This window comes from Myxocyprinus asiaticus, chromosome 46 (genome assembly GCF_019703515.2).
Source record: "Myxocyprinus asiaticus isolate MX2 ecotype Aquarium Trade chromosome 46, UBuf_Myxa_2, whole genome shotgun sequence".
In the NCBI taxonomy this organism is placed as follows: domain Eukaryota; kingdom Metazoa; phylum Chordata; class Actinopteri; order Cypriniformes; family Catostomidae; genus Myxocyprinus; species Myxocyprinus asiaticus.
Genome location: NC_059389.1, coordinates 22127815 through 22150876, shown reverse-complemented (window position 1 = coordinate 22150876; position 23062 = coordinate 22127815). Strand labels below are relative to the sequence as shown.

The following is a 23062-nucleotide window of genomic DNA, read 5'->3' as shown; positions in this document are numbered from 1 at the left end:
TATGCGACTGAGATGGATTTTCTAACATACTAAGATATTTTGTAATCCAATAACCGTGTTAAGAAATCTTGTTATCCTGATGGCTGGAGCCTTTATAAACCAGCTAGTGATCTGACTCCAAATCCATTAGGCATGACTAAGAGTAAAGTATGCCTGAATATTGCATATTAGGTCAAAGAAAAGGACCTTAGTATTATAAAGAGCTTAATAAAATGGGTAGGTTAATTGTAACAATACCAATACAGAAAGTAGTGCAACAAGTTATAATTTTTTCACTTTTCTGCATTATATGAAAACATTTAGCACATACATACAGATCAATAGCCACACGTTCCCCAGTATGGTCAATTAAAATAATTTTTAAATGATTAATTATTTTTAATTCTTAATGCTACCCTCCGCACCATAAAAGGGGGGTGGGGGGTTGGAGGAGGCAGTCAAATAGAGCTGTTCACTGATTCATACAGGCTGGTAATGATTACTCACGTCTGACCCAATCAGATGAATCACCAGGCTGACAGTGGGTGGAGTTTCTGAGGTGGTCAGGAATGAGCAGCCCTAGGCAAAAAAAAAGCATAGTAGACCGCATCAATATCGATGTATTGACAGCTTGGAAGAGTAATATATCTTAAACTATGCACACAAACAATGTGAGCTGCAAATTAGTTAAACTTTAACTGTGTTCCAAACGACACACTATACACTATGCACTCAGCCATGTAGTGTATGAATTTTCAAAGTGTAGTATCATCCCAAATGGAACACTTAACGTTTTTTAACTACACGGAAGCATTCGCCATTTAAAAGCTGACGGAAGCGCACGTGATGTGTCGCCGCTAGCTTTAGCATGTTAGCCAACCTCAGTTCAACAACATACATATTCACACAGGGGTGATGTTAAAGCATTCATCTCACATTTGTAGGTGCTGTATCCACTGAAGTTTCACTAGCTGCTACATTCTTCATTATTTACAATTATTTACACTTCTTTTTGCTGCATTTTCAGTATTAACATACTACTTGCACTACATACACTACAAAATGGCATAGAATAGTGCAGAAGTGTGCGGTTTGGGACGCACCTTTTTCTTGTTTCACAGTGTATGCATAGAAACAATGTGTTAACCACAAACGGACCACACAATTTCACTCCAAACAGTCTATAATTAAACTGAAATCACTGTTTTCTTCATGTAAACAGTAGGAACCTGTAGTGGCAGATGTGGAACTCTTAGTCCTCTCTCAGCTATCAGTTTCCTATAGAGTGACTGATCCAGGATCAGGGCTGAGAATGCCACAGGGTTCTGGACGAGCCAGCTCTCCATGTTCAGAACTACAGGGTACAATAAAAGGCATTGTTGCACTGCAGGTGGTGTTTCAAAATCAAAAAGTCACAAATAAATAGTCAAATCAGTGGCCTCTGCATTTTCTGCGTGATTTTCAAAAGTGCCTGTGTTTGATTCTTTGCTTGATTTTCAGGTAGAAAAAACTTGAAAGAATACATCACTCAAGAAATTTCTGTTATGTTTTACGCATCTTCATGGTGTTCCAAACCTGTATAATTTTCTTTTTTCCATGGAACACAAAGGGAATTATTTTGCTGAATGTCCTTGCCGCACCTTTCCATTCAATGAAAGTCAATGGGGACTGGTGCTACTAGTGTAATATCTGAACTCTTTAAATGTTATTCTGTTCCTCAAAAAAAGCTAGTGTATGACTTAAAAAGACTGGAATATTATGCAATACATAGAATAAAATTGTGTGGACTACTTTCATGTTGCTTTTTGTTATTCTTAAAGCTTGAAATCCCCAGTCCCCTACCTCTTCCATTGCACGGAAAAGAGGAGTGTAAACATTCTGCCTAACATCTCCTTGTGTTTTTCACATAAGAAAGGAAATCATAAGGCATGAGGGTGAGTAAATGACAGACTATTCTTTTTTGGGGTGAAAAATCCCTTTAATAGCTCCTATAAAATTTGACTATATTATCATTATTTTACCATTTGTTGTGGGGTAGAACTCCAGAACAAGTGCTGCCCCTCCTGTGAAGATAGTGGCACAGTCTCGACCCAGGAAGAGGAAACAGTGATTCCACACAGGATGTTCCTCAGGAAACCCTGCCAGAGAGACCTTCACATAGAACAGATGACATAGAAGATTTAAACATAAATGAACAAGTAACAGCAACAAATCATTCATGTGAAATGTTTTAGCATTAGTTTGAACTCACAATTTTTAAGTATTGTACACTTCCTACTCTATGCTGAGGGGTGAATTCACCATAAAGTGTACTCACTGTTAGTGTTAAAGGAGTTATATAATGAAAAGCAAAATCTTTCCTTGCTCTTTTGAAATAAAAAACATAGACTAACTCACAATACAAAGCTCCCGCTAATACAGACCAAAAACTGGTCATTCAGAAATCGTCACGGTAATGATCTCACAACTATGAGCTCATTAACATAAGACATTAACATAAATGTGCACTAGTATGGTTTGTGATACTCTTTTAGTACAGTCAATGGCTGGTGCATGCGCCGACAATGCGCACAGAAGGGGACCGTGTCCACGGGTCAAGAAAATCTGGGTGGCGCACGGTCAGGCGAAATTTGTATCACGCATACTGTGTGTGGCGCGTTCAGCAACGCGGACAACTGAAGTACTGTATAATCTGGCCTAAAATATACTCCATATAACTGTGCATGCATAGACAGGTGGTTGGCGCATGCAGGCTATGACTGCTATGAGACACCCGACTATTCTTCTTCAGGAGTTTAGACCCATAAATAAGTCTTTATATTCCTTCAGACTCCAGTTATACAAATGCACTGATCTCCAGACCTCCTCACACACATGCTCTTGACCTGCACATCCACTGTTGTTGTTTTTACCTTCATCACCTGATGTTAAGCGCTGATTGCATCTTCTTCTAGCATTTCTTTGTGACAACAATGGCTCAAATGTGAGTGTTGCCACCTTGTGGACCCACTTTTTAGTGCATAGGTGCATTCTGTGCATTCAAAGATACACGGTCAGAAAAATTGGGCTGCGCACGTTCAGTGCTCGAGCACTCTGCTAATGACAAGATTTGCGCCATGCGTCCTGTACGCTGACCAAAGTATACTTTGGGCTTTTCTCAGCATGTGCACAGTCCTCATCTGTGCACATCGTTGGCACATACGCCAGCTGTTGACTGTGCTAAAAGAAAATCACAGAGCAGTCGTAGTGCACATGCGTTCAACGCATTAGTGTTCGTTCGCGGTCAAAAGAGTATACTTTGAAAGCTAACGCGGTCGATCTGGCTCTATCCGATCCGGAACACTGAAAAACCGCGCCTACTCTGAACGCGCAGTATGCGCATGCGCCTGGAATTATTTGCACTAATTAGTGGGTCCACACTCACAGTTGAGCCATTGCTGTCATGATGAAGCGCTAGAAGATGTAATCGCCGCCAAACATCAGGAGACAAAGGTGAAAACAACAACAGTGGATGTGCACGTCAAGAACGTGTATGAAGAGATCAGGAGATCCCTGCATTTGTATAACTCGAGTCTGAAGGAATATAAAGACAGCGGCTAAGAGTGCTCCAGAGAGAGCTACTAAACCGTTCCCTGTCCCCTCCACCCCAGGAAGAGGAAACAGTGATTCCACACAGGATGTTCCTCAGGAAAACCTGCCAGAGAAACCTTCACATAGAACAGATGACATAGAAGATTTAAACATAAATGAACAAGTAACAGCAACAAATCATTCATGTGATATGTTTTAGCATTAGTTTGAACTCACAATTTTTAAGTATTGTACACTTCCTACTCTATGCTGAGGGGTGAATTCACTATAAAGTGTACTCACCATTAGTGTTAAAGGAGTTATATAATGAAAAGCAAAATCTTTCCTTGCTCTTTTGAAATAAAAAACATAGACTAACTCACAATACAAAGCTCCCGCTAATACAGACCAAAAACTGGTCCTTCAGAAATCGTCACGGTAATGATCTCACAACTATGACCTCATTAACATAAGACCGCCCACTTTGACACATAAACGCCTGTTCCACATTCAGCAACTTCTCACCCTGATGAATAACAGTGTGAATACAACTTTACTTGAAGGGCATCCAGTCATAATGGAAATAATTTACATACAGAAGTCTTGATCCCAAAGTATACTTTGGTTAGACAGGAATGCTAGGTATATACGTACAGAATGCATGATGCAAATTTCTTTTTCAACAGAGTGTTAGAGCACTGAACATGTGCGTCCCAATTTTTCTAAAGGCCATAGTATACTCTGGTTGTCCGCGCTGCTGATAGCTTCTCACACAGATGCAAATTTCGTCATCAGCACAGTCTGTGTAGACTGTCTGTGCACGGCCCAGATTTTAGCCCTAGGTATATTTCCATTTTGATGCGAACACTCAGCGTTTGCATACAGTCGAACGTGAGTCTGTCTAAAGGCCCAGGTATACTTCAATTTTCCGTGTTTCAGATCGGATCGCGCCCTGCCAACCGTGTTGCCTTCCAAAGTGTATTTTTCGGACTGCGAGCAAATATGAACGCGTTCAACGCATGCGCACTAGTATGGTTTGTGATACTCTTTTAGTACAGTCAATGGCTGGTGTATGCGCCGACAATGCACACAGAAGGGGGACGTGTCCACGGGTCAAGAAAATCTGGGTGGCGCACAGTCAGGCGAAATTTGCGTCACGCATACTGTGCGTGGAGCGATCAGCAACGCGGACAACTGAAGTACTGTATACTTTGGCCTAAAATATACTCCATATAATTGTGCGTGCATAGACAGGTGGTTGGCGCATGCAGGCTATGACTGCTATGAGACACCTGACTATTCCTCTTCGGGAGTTTAGACCCATAAATAAGTCTTTATATTCCTTCAGACTCGAGTTATACAAATGCACTGATCTCCAGACCTCCTCACACACATGCTCTTGAACTGCACATCCACTGTTGTTGTTTTTACCTTCATCACCTGATGTTTAGCACTGATTGCATCTTCTTCTAGCATTTCTTTGTGACAACAATGGCTCAAATGTGAGTGTTGCCACCTTGTGGACCCACTTTTTAGTGCATAGGTGCATTCTGTGCATTCAAACATATACGGTCAGAAAAATCGGGCTGCGCACATTCAGTGCTCGAGCACTCTGCTAATGATGAGATTTGCGCCATGCGTCCTGTACGCTGAGCAAAGTATACTTTGGGCTTTTCTCAACATGCGCACAGTCCTCATCTGTGCGTATCATTGGCACATACGCCAACAGACTGTGCTAAAAGAAAATCACAGAGCAGTCGTAGTGCACATGCGTTCAACGCATTAGTGTTCGTTCATGGTCAAAAGAGTATACTTTGGAAGCTAACGTGGTCGATTTGGCTCTATCCGATCCAGAACGTTGAAAAACCGCGCCTACTCTGAACGCGCAGTATGAGCATGCACCTGGAATTATTTGCACTAATTAGTGGGTCCACACTCACAGTTGAGCCATTGCTGTCATGATGAAGTGCTAGAAGATGTAATCGCCGCTAAACATCAGGAGACAAAGGTGAAACAACAGTGGATGTGCACGTCAAGAATACGTGTATGAAGAGATCAGGAGATCCCTGCATTTGTATAACTCGAGTCTGAAGGAACATAAAGACATTTGTATGGATTTAAACTCCTGAAGAGAAATAATTCAGCATCACATAGCAGCCGTAGCGCACATGTGCCAACTGCTAAATGCGTCCGGTGTGCGACCCCCTTAAGTGGACAACAAAGCAGCTACAAAAGTAGCAACAGAAAAGCAACAGAATACAGGGCATATTTTGTTACAAATTTTTTTAAGCAACCTTCAGCATGAAACCCTGTCTATTATTACATCTAAATTAAATGAATCCCTGGCTCTGTTGGCATGGAGACTGCAGTCATCAACAGTTGGTGTGGTTGTTGATGCCTACTGAGGGCTGTGTTGTTGTGCAGGGGCTTAGGTGCGAGTATGCATGGCACCTGCCCGCTGCTCTACGGGTGGGGTTGGCATTGCTAACAGATGGCCGTACCCTGAGGGCACCGAACAAACCCTGATCTCTGGCACAGTGCCCTGAAGATGAACTGGGGCTGTTTGGAAAATAGATGGTGGAGAAGGGGGCAAAGGGTACAGGACATTAAGGTCTTAAGTATATTGGGTGAAGGGTCAGTATGTTTACAACTGCAATCGATTCTGATTTAATTTAAGATAAAAGCATAAAAAGAGGAATAGCCAAACAAAGATAACTAAGACTAATAATATGACACTGGTACCAAAACTAAATTAGTAAACTACGATCACAGCCACTGTTTGTTTCAGTGTGTACGAACAAACCAAGTAAATTAACGGAATGTTCTGTGTTCATTAAAATGTTAACTCTACCTTTAAAAATGTGTATTATTTGTAGGGCTGGGTATCGATACAGATTTCCCAACTTGATTTGATTCCGATTCACAAGCTCTCGATTCAATTTTGATTTCATAAAAATTTACATTTTATTGTGATTCACTTTGGGTATATTTCAGTTATTATTCATTCTTATAGTTGAAATAAATTCTCTCTCAGTCTCTCTCAGTTTGCTCTTCTAACTTGGTGCATTATGAAAGTATTATTTAAAAAAAAAAAAACTGTAAAGCTGTCTAAAGCATCATTTTTGTGGTTGAACTACAGTTGAACACTACTGTTTAACTACTGACGGACAAATTCATGTATGTAATAATCAACATTATGCCACAAATGCTGTTAAAAAAAGAGCTTAACTTGTATTGAACCCAGAACATTCCATTAACATGAAATAAAACACAGCTAACACAACTGGCATACTAGTTCTTATTTTCAAGGGAAATTTTCGAGAGCTGTGAAAATTGGCTTGCAAACAGCAGGAGGTGAATATTGGCAGCCACAGATGAGCACTCCTCCCCTGAGATGATCAGCCCTAAAATGACATTGGCACTTTGGTCCCTCAGTGCACACAAAGGTCAATAGTGACAGAGACTCCTCACGTCTGCATCGATTCAGTCTATAAGGCCATTACACAGGGTAATTATGCAGTCAACTTACATTCTAATTATGGAAATACATGCAGATTTTAAGGATTTGGCTTCGGAATTCTAACACTGTGCAAATATGACTTCTTTGGACCACCACTAATATAATGTGTGATACTTAAGACATACCGTATTATAATATATTTACTAGCCCTTTTTAGTAGCCAGTTCAAAGATGCTCACTTGAATGGAACTGACCAAATTAAATTACCCATAGAAAATCAATTATTATTGACTTTTGTACAAAAAACACTAAGGTGTAGTGTGAAATTTCTGTCTCACCAAATGGAATTGAAAAAATAATGATGGTTTCCCCCCCAAAAAAGGTTTCCCAAAACACTTTGGCCACTGGTCGTCCAAGCAGATGGCCCCGCCCCAAACTCATGTGATTGGTTGAGTTAATTAATTAGTTAATTATTATGTATTTCAAAATTGACTAATTGTACACATGACCTGCATGAATAGTCATAATGACCAAAGAGAACTTACAGTAAGATGGACATTGGCTAGGTGATCACCTTATGTAATAGGGATGAACATGGTACAATATGGCTATCTATAGTGTCGCACATGGAGAAATGCCATAAAACTGACTGGGAACAGATGGCACAAGAGCAGGAAGACAGACCTATCATCTCACCTCTATATGCACACACAGAAATGTACACAAGCACATGTAAATACAAACACGTCATGCTAAAAATCATGTTTCTACTGTTATCCAAGCAGATCATGTGGTGAAAAAAAATCAAAGATATATTTATGGATGGATGGATGGATGGATAAAGACAGAGAGATATGATGGATGGATGGATGGATGGATAGAGAGAGAAAGAAAGAGAGAGAGAAGAAAAATGTGTGAATTGGCAGGAAAGAGGATGGATGGAGAGGTTCATGTGATCGATATGGTCAAAGCAGACCTGTGTCTCAGTGGGATACCCTTTAGCCTGAAGTAAGTGAAGGAGATGACACATCCCCATTAGACCAGAAAGCTATGTGTGTGTGTTTGTGATGGCAGAGGGAAAGTATATGAAAAAGTGTGTTGGCAAAGACTCATGGGATGTAACAGCAGAAACCCATTCCTGCCGGGAAAAGGCAGGGAAAATGCCAGTTACACACATGGGCAAACACTCCTTTATCATCTGAGAGATGCCAAAATCTCTACACGAAACCTTGTTTATTAGAAAAAAAAGCAAAAATCCAGGTTACAGTGAGGCACTTACTGTACAATGGAAGTAAATGGGGCCAGTCCATAAATGTTAAAATACACACTGTTTCAAAAGTATGGCCACAAGATTTAAACATTGTATGTGTTATAAGGATTTTAGTGTGATAAAATCAGAGATTTACCAGCATTTACCAGATTACAGGGTACCATCATTACGTTGTCATGACAACAAAGTTGTAATATTGGATATAAATTTACTCAGAAAAGGTTAGTAAGCAATGTTATCACAGTAAATCATGTTAACATGCATTTTGTTTACATCTTTGGCTCTACTTTTGAAACAGTGGGCATTTGAATGTTTATGGATTGGTCCCATTCAATTCCATTGAAAGTGCCTCACTGTAACCATGATTTTTGCTGTTTATATTTAATTTTTTGCCAAACAAGGGATGAGTCAAAATAATTTTCGGTGGTAATCAACATTATGCCACAAATGTTGTCGATTGAGCTTGACTTGTATTGAGCCCGGAACATTCCTAGATAGCCTTAGCCTAACCCTGCTAAAAAAAACAGCTTAACCAGCATACAATTCCCATGCTGGTCTAGGCTGGTTTATGCTGGTTAGAGCTCATTTGGTGCTGGTCTAGCTGATGTACCAGCATAACCATGCTTTTCAGCAGCAAAACCTAGATGGTGAAGCTGGTTTACCCTGATCTTTCTGATGGAAGCTGTTTAAGATGGTGAGGACACCAGCAAGCCAGCATCCACGGCTGGGGGACCATCACCCGAAATACAACATTAAGCTGGAGACCAGCAATGATGGTCTTTTCAGCTTGTTACTCAATGGCACAATGGTGAAGGCTCATGGCTTGTGCATTGTGGGGATCGAACCAGCATCCTTCCGATTACCAGCCTTAAGCTTCGACCACTCCACCACTTCCGTTTACCACAGTTTTTAATACATCTTTTCACACTATCACCATTGCAAATCATGTTGGTGACCACCTTGGAGAAGAAAGTACTTCACATCGTGCAACCTTAGCCCTTGATTACCTCCCCAATCCAGCCAAGAGATCTTCTCTGATGTTCTGCATTACCTCTCAAGTGCTCTGAGGACATGCATATCCAGCAGAGCTGTCCAATCTGACTTAAATGACCTCAGTACCTCAATACTCAAACCCAACGTAGACCCTTCTGATGTCAGAAAGTACCAGGCTCATTGCTCCCCTTCCTGGTCACACTTTGGAACATGCCATATGCAATGAGCAGCTGTATTATTAATAGTTGTACTTGTCACGGTCCTGTCACTCTGTCATTTGGGGTTTTTGTCTGACAGGACCATGGCATTATCATCCCATGTCTGTCTTGTGTTTCGCTGCCTGTCTTTGTGTGAGCTCACAGTTTCGGTTGGATTCCCTGCCGTGCGCTCTTCGGTCCATCTTGTTTTATGTCGGAAGCACGGTGTCTGGATCCTGACTTCCTGTCTGGTTCGGTTTCGGTTCGTGTCGGGATCCGGAACACTTGTGCTCCATGTCTGTCTGTTATTGACGTGGGTGCATCGTGCTTACGTTATCTTGGCAGCTTGCACTCACGTCAGTATTTTGTCCGGCTCTCGCGAACGCGGGTGCACATCATACTCGCGTTGCGAGTCACGAGCTGTCTTCATGTTGTGCTGAGGTTTGGTCACTTCGGTCTAAGGTGTCGGGGTGTGTGTGTTCGAACTCTCGCAAAGGTGTCCTGTCTTGTTTTTTGTCCCCTGTGTGGCGTTCGCCTCGCGATGTACACTAAGGTTTCGTTTAGTGTGAGAATGCATGGCATCGCTATGTTTGGCATTGCTACACATTCTCTCGTCTTGTTTGTTGTTTGGCATGGGTGTATATTGCCTTATTGTCTTGGTGATGTGCGCTCATGCCATTCAGGTGTTTTGTTGTCTTTTGAGAGCACGTGGCTTTGCTTTGCTTCTGTATCGCCGCATGTCTCTCTGTCTTACATCATACCCCGCCTCCTTGTTTGCCCATTATTTGTCTATTAGTCACACCTGCCCTGTCTTGTTAACCTGTTGATTTCTCTCCCTATTTTAGTCTCCTCATGTTTGTTGTCCAGTGCTAGTTCATCTTGTTTCCAGTCTTGTGTGTCTTGTGTTATCCAGTCAGTCTTGTGTAGTCGGTTGGTCCTGTTTGTTCCTCATCCCATCGCTGTCCGGTCCAGTTGGTCTTGGTTCCCCGTTTCAGTCTGCCCCAGCCCTGGATTGTTTGTTTTCCGCTACGGGTTTGTTTATGTTTGTTGTCCCCCTTGTGGGAGATTTGGTTGAGTTTTTCCCCTTTATTTTGTATTTAATAAATTCCCTTTTATTTCTTCAACTCTGCGCCTACTACCAAGGTATATGCCTAAAAACCATGGTATTATTAACATGGCACGTATCCAAAAAATATTAACATGATACCATGCCCAAAAACTATGGTAGTACATTGGTACTTTTTTCATTAGTGTAGAAAGCCCCTGTTAACCTCATAAATGTAGGTGTATTTCAGTCATGACAACTCTCAGAATAAATTTTCAAGTATTATAATGGATATGAAAGTTAGTATGTCTGGTCTTGTTGGACTTAGTTCTGCTCATGCTGCTGATGCCAAAGACTTGCTACTGTTGAAACACACAGACATGCTGTGTTGAGCATGTTAACATGCTTCTGCTGCACAATTAGACATCCAAACAATGCCTGTGAAGCTGATTAAGTGGTGCTAAGGAGGAGGAGGGTTTTAGCGAGGAAACTGGCACAGCGTGTTGCAGTGAGACCAGCTATCTGCAAACAACTGAGGAAATTCAAATGCTACACAAAGAGGGAGTACGCTAGTAGAATGGCTTAACAGATTACATGTCAAGGGACCTATCAGAATGGGCCATGAAGGATGCGAGCTGATTGGCTAACAGGTGACATGTTCAAAGGACCTATCAGCTATGCACCATGAAGTCATTTGTTTAGTAGACTTGTCATAATGGTGAGTTAAAGTAGGTAGAGATCTTAGTGAAGTACAGCTGATGTAAACATAGTGGAGTATCTTGAGCAGACAGTTTTGGAAAGTTAAAGAAGATGTAGATTTGAGATATATTGTCAATGAATGGTGAGACAGAGGTAATGTGGCTTTTGAACCTGTGGCCAGCCGTGTGCAGTGAGAGGTGGAACTGTGAAAGTACCGTCAGGCGGTTCAGGAAACAAAACTGATCTCAAGCAGATGCCTGCAACCCTCAGAGTATGCTGCAGCATGTTGTTTCTAAAAGGAGATAGACAGTATGTTAAAAATATCTAAACCTTTTTCCTGCAACTGACAGAAACACAGCTTCTATAGAACCGGTAATTTGTTTTTGAGATTGGTTGAATGTAACAACCATCTCTGCACACACACAAGAAGAAATGAACACATGAGAGCGGACAGACCACCTGCCCTCCTGTGATTACTGTTACAACACCTTCTGATGAAACCATTTGAGAAAGGTGAAGATGATAAATAAAACATGAATTTGCACTTCCATTTCGCTTGCCTTGCCAACAACTCCACTGTTATTAGCAGCACAGTGTGTGTGCATGTGTGTGCAAGACCTACTGAGGGTTTGGAGATATCAGAGGCAACCTGTCTATCAACACTTACACACTCACACCTTTTATCTTTACATTGGACTCTACCATTTTAAGCTACAGGGAGGGGTATTGTACATTAAACTACTGATGAGAGTGATAAGCCAGTAATAGGCATTTTTTTTAGGCAAGCATCACTACTATTGCTCACACTTAAGCCCAAAGTACACTTCGGTTTTAACACGAATACTTAAGCCCAAAGTATACTTCGGTCAGATTCGAACACTGGACACGTGACACAGATCTTGTCATTAGCAGAATGCTCGAGCACTGAACGCGTGCAGCCGATTTTTCTAACCCGCGCGTCTTTGAACGCGCAGACTGCACATGCTCCTGTATATGAGTGCATCGTCAAATGGAGTATACTTTGACAGGCTCGCGTTCAGCTGTACGCAGACGCTGAGCGTTTGCGTCAAAATCGAAGTATACAGGTGCATCTCAGTAAATTAGAATGTCGTGGAAAAGTTCATTTATTTCAGTAATTCAACTCAAATTGTGAAACTCGTGTATTAAATAAATTCAATGCACACAGACTGAAGTAGTTTAAGTCTTTGGTTCTTTTAATTGTGATGATTTTGGCTCACATTTAACAAAAACCCACCAATTCACTATCTCAAAAAATTAGAATATGGTGACATGCCAATCAGCTAATCAACTCAAAACACCTGCAAAGGTTTCCTGAGCCTTAAAAATGGTCTCTCAGTTTGGTTCACTAGGCTACACAATCATGGGGAAGACTGCTGATCTGACAGTTGTCCAGAAGACAATCATTGACACCCTTCACAAGGAGGGTAAGCCACAAACATTCATTGCCAAAGAAGCTGGCTGTTCACAGAGTGCTGTATCCAAGCATGTTAACAGAAAGTTGAGTGGAAGGAAAAAGTGTGGAAGAAAAAGATGCACAACCAACCGAGAGAACCGCAGCCTTATGATTGTCAAGCAAAATCGATTCAAGAATTTGGGTGAACTTCACAAGGAATGGACTGAGGCTGGGGTCAAGGCATCAAGAGCCACCACTCACAGACGTGTCAAGGAATTTGGCTACAGTTGTCGTATTCCTCTTGTCAAGCCACTCCTGAACCACAGACAACATCAGAGGTGTCTTACCTGGGCTAAGGAGAAGAAGAACTGGACTGTTGCCCAGTGTTCCAAAGTCCTCTTTTCAGATGAGAGCAAGTTTTGTATTTCATTTGGAAACCAAGGTCCTAGAGTCTGGAGGAAGGGTGGAGAAGCTCATAGCCCAAGTTGCTTGAAGTCCAGTGTTAAGTTTCCACAGTCTGACGATTTGGGGTGCAATGTCATCTGCTGGTGTTGGTCCATTGTGTTTTTTGAAAACCAAAGTCACTGCACCCGTTTACCAAGAAATTTTGGAGCACTTCAGGCTTCCTTCTGCTGACCAGCTTTTTAAAGATGCTGATTTCATTTTCCAGCAGGATTTGGCACCTGCCCACACTGCCAAAAGCACCAAAAGTTGGTTAAATGACCATGGTGTTGGTGTGCTTGACTGGCCAGCAAACTCACCAGACCTGAACCCCATAGAGAATCTATGGGGTATTGTCAAGAGGAAAATGAGAAACAAGAGACCAAAAAATGCAGATGAGCTGAAGGCCACTGTCAAAGAAACCTGGGCTTCCATACCACCTCAGCAGTGCCACAAACTGATCACCTCCATGCCATGCCGAATTGAGGCAGTAATTAAAGCAAAAGGAGCCCCTACCAAGTATTGAGTACATATACAGTAAATGAACATACTTTCCAGAAGGCCAACAATTCACTAAAAATGTTTTTTTTTATTGGTCTTATGATGTATTCTAATTTTTTGAGATAGTGAATTGGTGGGTTTTTGTTAAATGTGAGCCAAAATCATCACAATTAAAAGAACCAAAGACCTAAACTACTTCAGTCTGTGTGCATTGAATTTATTTAATACACGAGTTTCACAATTTGAGTTGAATTACTGAAATAAATGAACTTTTCCACGACATTCTAATTTATTGAGATGCACCTGTACTTTGGGCTAGAGTGTCTGAGTACAGTCGAACGCGAGCCTGTCAAAGTATACTTAATTTAACTGTGCGCGCATTCACAGGCAGCTGGCGCATGCACGCTACGACTTCTTTAAGATATTGGACTATTTCTCTTCAGGAGTTTAGCCCCATAAAGACCCATAAAGACTTTATAGTCCTTCAGACTTTAGTTATACAAATTCATCTATCTCCTGACCTACTCACATACGCACTCTTGACATGCACATCCACTGTTCTTGTTTCCACCTTTGTCTCCTGTTGTTTACTGGTGATTACATCTTCTTCGCGATAGCAACAGCTCAAATGTGAGTGTTGCCACCTTTTGGACCCACTAATTAGTGCAAATAATTCCAGGTGCATGCACATTCTGCACGTTCAAAGACGCACAGTTAGAAAAATCGGGCTGCACACGTTCAGTGCTCGAGCATTGTTCTGATGACGAAATTTGCATCACTCATCTAGTAATGCCCAACTTTCACATCTGACCGAATTACTTTGGGCTTTAGGGTAGGGGTTTGAACACAGTTTGTGATACGGGCGTGAATGATACCTTAAATCACGTGGCTTGTTAAGGAGAGGTATGCTATTATTATTCTAAGCTATTAGATTTATTTTTGCCTGCTGGTTGATAAAACAGGTGAAAAAAAATAGACTTGCATTGAATAAGAGCCATATTTAGGGACCAGAGCCATATTTAGTCGGCTCTTTTGATTTAGGCCAGTAATTAACTTTCAAAAAGAGATAGGGAAAACAAAATAAAAAATAAATTCATCTTTCTAGAAAATCAGCTGTAATGTCTATAACGTCTCAAAAACATGAATAACCAACACTCCTGGACACATACTTTCTATAGCTTGCTATTTCTTAATATTTCACAACTTAGTCCCGTTGTCCACATATGAGGACATCAGTTTTTAGGAAAACTTTTTGCTTGTTTATTAGGTGCTACTAGTTACAAATCAAAAAATGAAATCGAAAATGCACACAGAAGTCACGAGGGGGGTCTCAGGAGGATATACCTCAAAAAGTATTGAGGTCCTCCTAATGGACTCAGGCACAAACAGGCGCACAACCAATCCATCTACCCACCTACTCACTAATTCACACACTCACACACATAAAGTGAGCCCACATGAGATCACACAAGTGTCTTTTGCTTTGACACAACCCCTCCCTTTTTTATTTCAGAATGGAGATTTTAAAGTGCTATTTTTAGCATGTGCTGCAGTGAGTGTTGTCTCTGTTAAATAAGATCATGGATTTACAGTAAGTGCAATAGCATGTGACACTGTAACATGCACTCTGTTAGCTAAAAGGCAAAAATGTAGGAAACTGTAATTACTGTATACCACTTATGCATTACGAAACAGCACATTGTACCTGAATAAGTCATAATCAGCAACAATCCACGCCACAGCCAGCAAAGGACCAACTGGATCTCTAAAGGGTTTGTTCATCGACTGTAGCAGCACCTGGAGGCAAAGTAGGATATACAAACACATTTATGTCCCAGGGGTTGATTTTAAGTAAAGCTGCACTGAAAAAATTATTTTGTGGTGAAATAAATATAGCAGAAAAAGATTGAGCACTTTCTACATTAAACAAGTTAATTTAAGCTTGAACCTAAAACATATTAAGTAAATTCTACATTTGTACACAATTCAATCTTGTAATAATTAATGCTCTAGCTAATAAGTAAATATTATTCATGACTGTTTGTCATCTTTACAATGCGTCATCATGTATCAATCCTAAAGCAGAAAACTTTGTCATGTTTATTAGCTAATTTGAGTAAACTGTGGAAGGTTTCTGTTTGTCATGAGATACATGATTAAACGTGATTATAAGAAAAGTTTGAAATTTGAAATTTTCTAATAAAATGTTCATTTAAATGTTACAAAATTTATTTAAGTACCATGTACATCAGATTTGTAAGTAAAAGTTACTGTATTTCAGTAATTCAGTATTTCAGGAGATAGATTAAAGATTTTTATTGATTATAATAACAGCGATGTAAGCTTAGTCTTGGCGGACTAAATCTGCTTTATGTATGCTGCTGCTGTTTTCACGAAAACATGATGCTGCTGAGACAGAAGAGACATGCTGCTGCTACTGTACCAACATCAAGATAAAGCCCCCCGTAAAGCAGATCTAGACAGGTGGTGCTGGGGAGGTGGAGGGATAACGCTACATATGAGGTGAGTAGCAGCTTTATATATTTTGACACAAGGGAAAAGCTTCTGATTGGGTGCATAGGACAAGGTGCACCTGTTCGACCTATCAGCCGCACCGTGTAGAGTTTCCTAACTGAACTTACTTGTCATTAATTTAAATGTATATGTTAAATTTACTCGCTCATTTTAATCATTATGTCATAAAGTCGATTTTGATGAATTTTATACCTTTAAAATTTACTTTAAAAAATGTTGTGCAAAAAAGTTGCGAAATAAAAATTATGAGAATCCTTCTAGTAATTTTTTCAGTGTGAAAGATTTTTCTTGTAGTTATAAAAAGGACACCTTAACATTGTCTAGGAAACTTTTTTTTATCATGCCCTCATCTTCTATTTTTGCTACTTTTCAAATGCCTTTTTATTGTAGATTTTTTATTTATTTTTTTTTGCTTTACCCCTGTCCCAGACCCAGACTTCCAACATTAAACTATGAAAATCCATCATATAAACATATTATTACATGTTTCTTCTGTGATGCATGTATGTCCACTTGTGAAAGTTTTACGTTTATTTTCTAAGAGTTCACAAGGCCGTATGTGGTCGAAGAAACAGTCTTAAATGGTAGGGGAAAATAAATGCAAGTCCTGATGGATTTGAGACAAAGAAAAAAACATTGGCTCATTGTTCACACAAAGCACGGCTGCCCATCTCTGAGATGCATGCGGTGGCATGCACCAGCATTTTAAACTCATCAGCAATTCAATACCTCCTGGCACAGAGTAGATCAATGCAGAGATTGGATTAATAGGAAACTGTGAGAGGGCGTGATTAAGTTAGATCTTACATCACAATAACAGACGGGAGCCCGCAACAGGAAGCTGGATATCAGGTATCTCAATTAAACAGGATCTAATTAGCACAAAATACTTTTACATATATAAATAAGTCTGGAATTCATTATTATATTTTGTAAAGATAATAAACCACTATCCAGTCTGTGTTGTTGAATATGGAGGTATGAGTATCATACAACAGAAATCCACTTAATACATAAAGTGCAGGTTGTGTTAACCCCATTAGAGGATAATATGTGTGCCAGTGTGCCAGATCTCTTTATTTAATATTAAATACTATAGCATATATCTAGCCACTACTATGGATTGGGGTTGTGATGTGACACCTTAGTGAGCTGTACCTCAAATCCAGTAAAAGAAAAGCAGGGTTGTCTTGGAAGGAGGCCGAGTTTACGCACTACAGTGGCATAGAGACGCGTCCCACAGGAGGCTGCCCTGGGACGCTAGGAATAGAAACACAAGGAGTTGTAGTAAAAGACCAACAAATCAAAACAATTCAACTACATTTTCACATCCAGAGTGTCTGAGAAGGTTTTGAGGATATATTTTTTTATATTCTGAGTGTTTGAAATATCTGAATCTAATGATATATGGGTGACATGTTACAATGAATGTATATATATATATATATATATTTCTTAATATATTATGGATGGATGGATGGATGGACGGACGGACGGACGGATTTAGACTACCATATAAATACTATGATGCATGAATATCGTAATCCTTCATTATTACGGCCCATGGTATTTATAAGTTATTTGTTTTCAAATGCCACATTCTCAGTCGCAGAACAGTACATAAACCCTCAGCCATCATTGGTTTTACCTCCTTAAAATATTATCACCTGTATAATAGAGACGGCTTGTGTTTAAATGTGGTTTATTCTCTCCCCTGTGTGCACATCTGTGTGTGTTGTAGGTGACACACAAGGCCATTGAGCATGTGTGATTACAGCTCAGTGCTCTCCTGAGTGTCCTCCATTAAAACAACACTGAGAGGATCAATGTTTATGAGCGTCATAAAGCATCGCTAGTGAGGGTGAGAGAGACCAGCGTATTCATCAGAGTTGCTTTCTTAACATTGATGCATGACTGGTGAGGGTTATCCTGAAATTCATCCAATTAATCAATATCACTTTGCCTTGATTCTTAATGAAAATATAGAATCATCTTCAAGATAATACAGAAATGTTCCTGTGTACTCATTCCACATGCTGAGATACAACAATGTATTTATAATTAATAAAAAAAATACAAAAATACAAAAAAATATAAAATATAAAAACATAAAATAAAGAAATGACAAAAATAGAAATTAAAAATGTAAAAACAAAATTACTGAAAATTTAAAATAAAAAGTATTTTTTTTTTTTATTACATTTTTAAAAAAAATTATTAAACAAGTAAAATTAAAAAAAAAACTTAAAAATGAAAAATTAAGGGGGCCTGGGTAGCTCAGTGAGTAGAGACGCTGACAGGTCTCCTAAGCAACCAAATTGGCCCGGTTGCTAGGGAGGGTAGAGTCACACTGGGTTAACCTCCTCGTGGTTGCTATAATGTGGTTCGCTCTCGGTGGGGCACGTGGTGAGTTGTATGTTGATGCCGCGGAGAATAGTGTGAAGCCTCCACACGTGCTATGTCTCTGCGATAACGCGCTCAACAAGCCACGTGATAAGATGCGCGGATTGATGGTCTCAGACGCGGAGGCAACTGAGATTCGTCCTCCACCACCCGGATTGAGTCACTACACCACCACGAGGACTTAGAGCGCATTGGGAATTGGGCATTCCAAATTGGGGAGAAAAAAAAAAAAGGAAAAGAAAAATTTAATAAAATATTAAAAAGATTAAGTGTTTAAAAAAAAAAAAAAAAAAAATGCACAGGATTAAAAAAAAATGAATACAAAATTAAATCATTAAATAAAAAACATAATATATCATAATTTTTTATAGAAATACATTTGATAAAAGAAATTTAAAATAATTCATATAAAAACACAATGAAAAATGCATCCAGTGAATCAATCATTTTGGATTGATTCTATATGAAAAATAGAGGAATAGACTTATTTACTCATTCCAAAGGCAAAGATACTAATAATAAATAACAAAAATATAAAATATAAAAAACATGGAAAAAAAAAATAGAAATAAACAAATTCAAAAAGTTGCTGAAAATGTAATATAAAAATTCTTTTAAAATGTACGATTAAAACACTTACAATAATTACTTCAAATGTACAATTAAAAAAGCCTTTAAGAAAATTACAAATAAAAGATTAAACATTTTAAAAAGCGTTTAAAATTTAAATAATAAAAATGAAAAAAAAAAAAACATTACAATCTTAATATTATATATTATTTAATTATTTAAAATTATTATTATTATTATTTTAATAATTATATATATATATATATATATATATATATATATATATATATATATATATACACATACACACACTCACTGAGCACTTTATTAGGAACACTATGGTCCTCAACATGGTCTTTTGCTGTTGCAGCCCAACCACCCCTAGGTTCGACGTGTTGTGCATTCTGAGATGCTTTTCTAATCATTTTATTCATTGCACTGCTGCCACACGATTGGCTGATTAGATAATCGCATGAATAAGTAGGTGTACAGGTGTTCCTAAAAAAATGGCCAGTGAGTGTATATATACACTACCGGTCAAAAGTTTGGGGTCACTTGCCTGAAATGTTTCTCATGATCTTAAAAATCTTTTGATCTAAAGGCGTATGTTTAAATGTTTGAAATTAGTTTTGTAGACAAAAATATAATTGTGCAACCATATTAATTTATTTCATTATAAAACTAAAATGTAATAAAAAAAAAAAAAGTTTTGGAAATTAATGACTTGGACCAAATAATAAAGAAAAGCAGCCAATAAGTGCCCAACATAGATGGGAACTCCTTCAATACTGTTTAAAAATCATCCCAGGGTGATACCTCAAGAAGTTGGTTGAGAAAATGTCAAGAGTACATGTCTGCAAATTCTAGGCAAAGGGCGACTACTTTGAAGATGCTAAAATATAACACAGTTTTGATTTATTTTGGATTTTGTTAGTCACAACATAATTCCCATAGTTCCATTTATGTTATTCCACAGCTTTAATGACTTTACTATTATTCTAAAATGTGGAAAAAAAAAATTATATGAGTAAAGAATGAGTAAGTGCTGCAAAACTTTGACCGGTAGTGTATATATACAGTATGTAAGGAATTCTTGGCGACGGACCACTGAATTATTGAAAATTAATGCACACCCGAGGTGGTAATGCGGTCATGACGTGCAGCGGAGTGACCATTGCACCTCGGGTGTGCATTATTTTTCAATAATTCAATGTGCCGGAGTCAATTATTCAGCTTATACCCCGTTTACCACATCTTAAGACATCGTTCAGGATTTTATCTCAAGATATTTTCTGGTTTTAGTCCCTAAAACGCTCTTGTGAGTGGAACTACTTTCTTCCACCATGGATTCAGCGTCTTGCTCTGATACAGCTCAACTCTTCGTTGCTACAAGCAACAGAGGATAGCGTGGCTTGTGCTGATTTACTGGAGTACTTACTGGAGTAACAAGTTAGTGCTTTTGTGCGTGTGTGTGTGAGTTTGTTTTTGAGGGATCGAAAGAGAAAAGCACAGAAACTGAGAGAGATTGCCTGTGTGATTACCTTTATTTGTTGCAGCCCTCGTCCGAAGTAACATTGCTTCAAAATCGGCAAGATGTAAGTTTAAGCAGCAGCGAGTGTCACCATATTTCTGATGTAATCCATAACAACTGTTTTCAACCCTACTGAGATGCCGGTGATTGACACGAAGGCTCTATTTTTCAAGTGTGTGCGTAATGTGTATATGTATGTGTGTCCACATGTGTGTGAGAGAGCTTAAGAGAGGGGGAGCGCAAGGGTGTTTCCCACAGATATTTCAGATAATGTAGAAACTGTTGCATTGATCAAGCGTATCTAGCTTTGATACAGCTCAAGCCTTTGTTGCTAGTTTGAAAACATCACTTTAGAACTAGCAATGGTGGATGCGCTGCTTTTTGTCATTGGAGTAACAAGGTAGTGTGTGTGTGTGTGTGTGTGTGTGTGTGTGTGAGCGTGCGTAAGTGTGGGGGAGACGAGGGAGCTTTTCAACCGAAATTGAAATAAATGTAGGATATTATAGATATTGTTTGTCATTCTTATCTGATGTACTTAACCAATGTCTTTGTTTTAATTGGTCATTTTGTTGTGGTAGCCTGTATGGCTCTTTGAAATAACTGAAATAATTTGGCGAAGTGATATGGAACAGTTATGAGGTCAAGACCTGGAGCTACTTTATAGCAGTGCAATTACGTATATATAAATAATTGCACACCTTAGAACGTCCGTCAACCAATCACAATCAAGCATTCAACAGACCCGTGGTATAAATAAATAAATACTTACAGTACTGTGCAAAAGATTTAGGCACATAAGATGTTTCACAAAAACATTTGTCTTAAGATGGTTATTTATATCTGCTACTTTAGTGTGTCAATAGGAAATATACATTTTATGCTCCCAAACAATCCTTTTGCAAATAGAACAGAACAGAAGAACAGGGAGCCCTGCAATAGATGTCATGGCCCTCACAGAGCCCCCACTGAACATTGGGTCAGTCTGGGATTACATGAAGAGACAGAAGTAACTGAGACAGCCAATATAAATAAAAGAACTTTGGCAAATTCTCCAAGAAGCTTGGAACATCCTATCTGCTAACAACCAAGAAAAACTGTGTCCAGGTGTAAGTAGGAGAATTGGTACTGTTTTGAAGGCAAAAAATATTGATTTAGCTCTTTTTGTGTTTACTGGACTTTGTATGACATTAATTGATTAATGATAACTATATATATATATATATATATATATATATATATATATATATATATATATATATATATATATATATATATATACATTCACCGGCCACTTTATTAGGTACACCTGTAGACCTACATATTCATGCGATTATCTAATCAGCCAATCGTGTGGCAGCAGTGTAATGTTTTAAATCATGCAAATACGGGTCAGGAGCTTCAATTAATGTTCACATTAACTATCAGAATGGGGAAAAATGTGATCTCAGTGATTTAGACTGTGGCATGATTGCTGGTGCCAGATGGGCTGGTTTGAAAATAGAAAATGGTACAAAAAACAAAAAACATCCAGCGAGAGGCAGTTCTGTGGGCCAAAATGCCTTGTTAATGACAGAGGTCAGAGGAGAATGGCCAGACTGGTCCATACAACAGGTGTACCAAATAAAGTGGCCAGTGAGTGTATATATATATTTCAAGTTAAAAATATATATATATATATTTATAGAATAATAGACATTTATATAATAGAAATACAATTTTATCAAACATATAAATAAAAAATATTGTTTAGACAGGGCTAGTAAAAAAAAAAAAATAAATAAATAAATTTTATATACAGGTGCATCACAATAAATTAGAATGTCGTGGAAAAGTTCATTTATTTCAGTAATTCAACTCAAATTGTGAAACTCGTGTATTAAATAAATTCAATGCACACAGACTGAAGTAGTTTAAGTCTTTGATTCTTTTAATTGTGATGATTTTGGCTCACATTTAACAAAAACCCACCAATTCACTATCTCAAAAAATTAGAATACATCATAAGACCAATAAAAAAAACATTTTTAGTGAATTGTTGGCCTTCTGGAAAGTATGTTCATGTACTGTATATGTACTTAATACTTGGTAGGGGCTCCTTTTGCTTTAATTACTGCCTCAATTCGGCGTGGCATGGAGGTGATCAGTTTGTGGCACTGCTGAGGTGGTATGGAAGCCCAGGTTTCTTTGACAGTGGCCTTCAGCTCATCTGCATTTTTTGGTCTCTCGTTTCTCATTTTCCTCTTGGCAATACCCCATAGATTCTCTGTGGGGTTCAGGTCTGGTGAGTTTGCTGGCCAGTCAAGCACACCAATACCATGGTCATTTAACCAACTTTTGGTGCTTTTGGCAGTGTGGGCATGTGCCAAATCCTTCTGGAAAATGAAATCAGCATCTTTAAAAAGCTGGTCAGCAGAAGGAAGCATGAAGTGCTCCAAAATTTCTTGGTAAACGGGT

General features: G+C 38.9%; 1 protein-coding gene across 1 annotated transcript in view; it reads right to left on the bottom strand.

Annotated features, from left to right (window-relative positions):
* Positions 1-1997: 1997 nt before the first annotated feature.
* LOC127435714 (coiled-coil domain-containing protein 33-like) overlaps positions 1998-23062 on the bottom strand; it is a 40842-nt gene continuing 19777 nt past the window's right edge. The window contains exons 4-7 of the mRNA XM_051689331.1: positions 17263-17364; positions 15275-15366; positions 11429-11505; positions 1998-2130 (exon numbers count right to left, since the gene is read on the bottom strand). Coding sequence (XP_051545291.1) covers positions 2108-2130; positions 11429-11505; positions 15275-15366; positions 17263-17364 — 294 coding nt within the window. The 3' untranslated portion in view covers positions 1998-2107. The remainder of the gene's footprint in view (positions 2131-11428; positions 11506-15274; positions 15367-17262; positions 17365-23062) is intronic.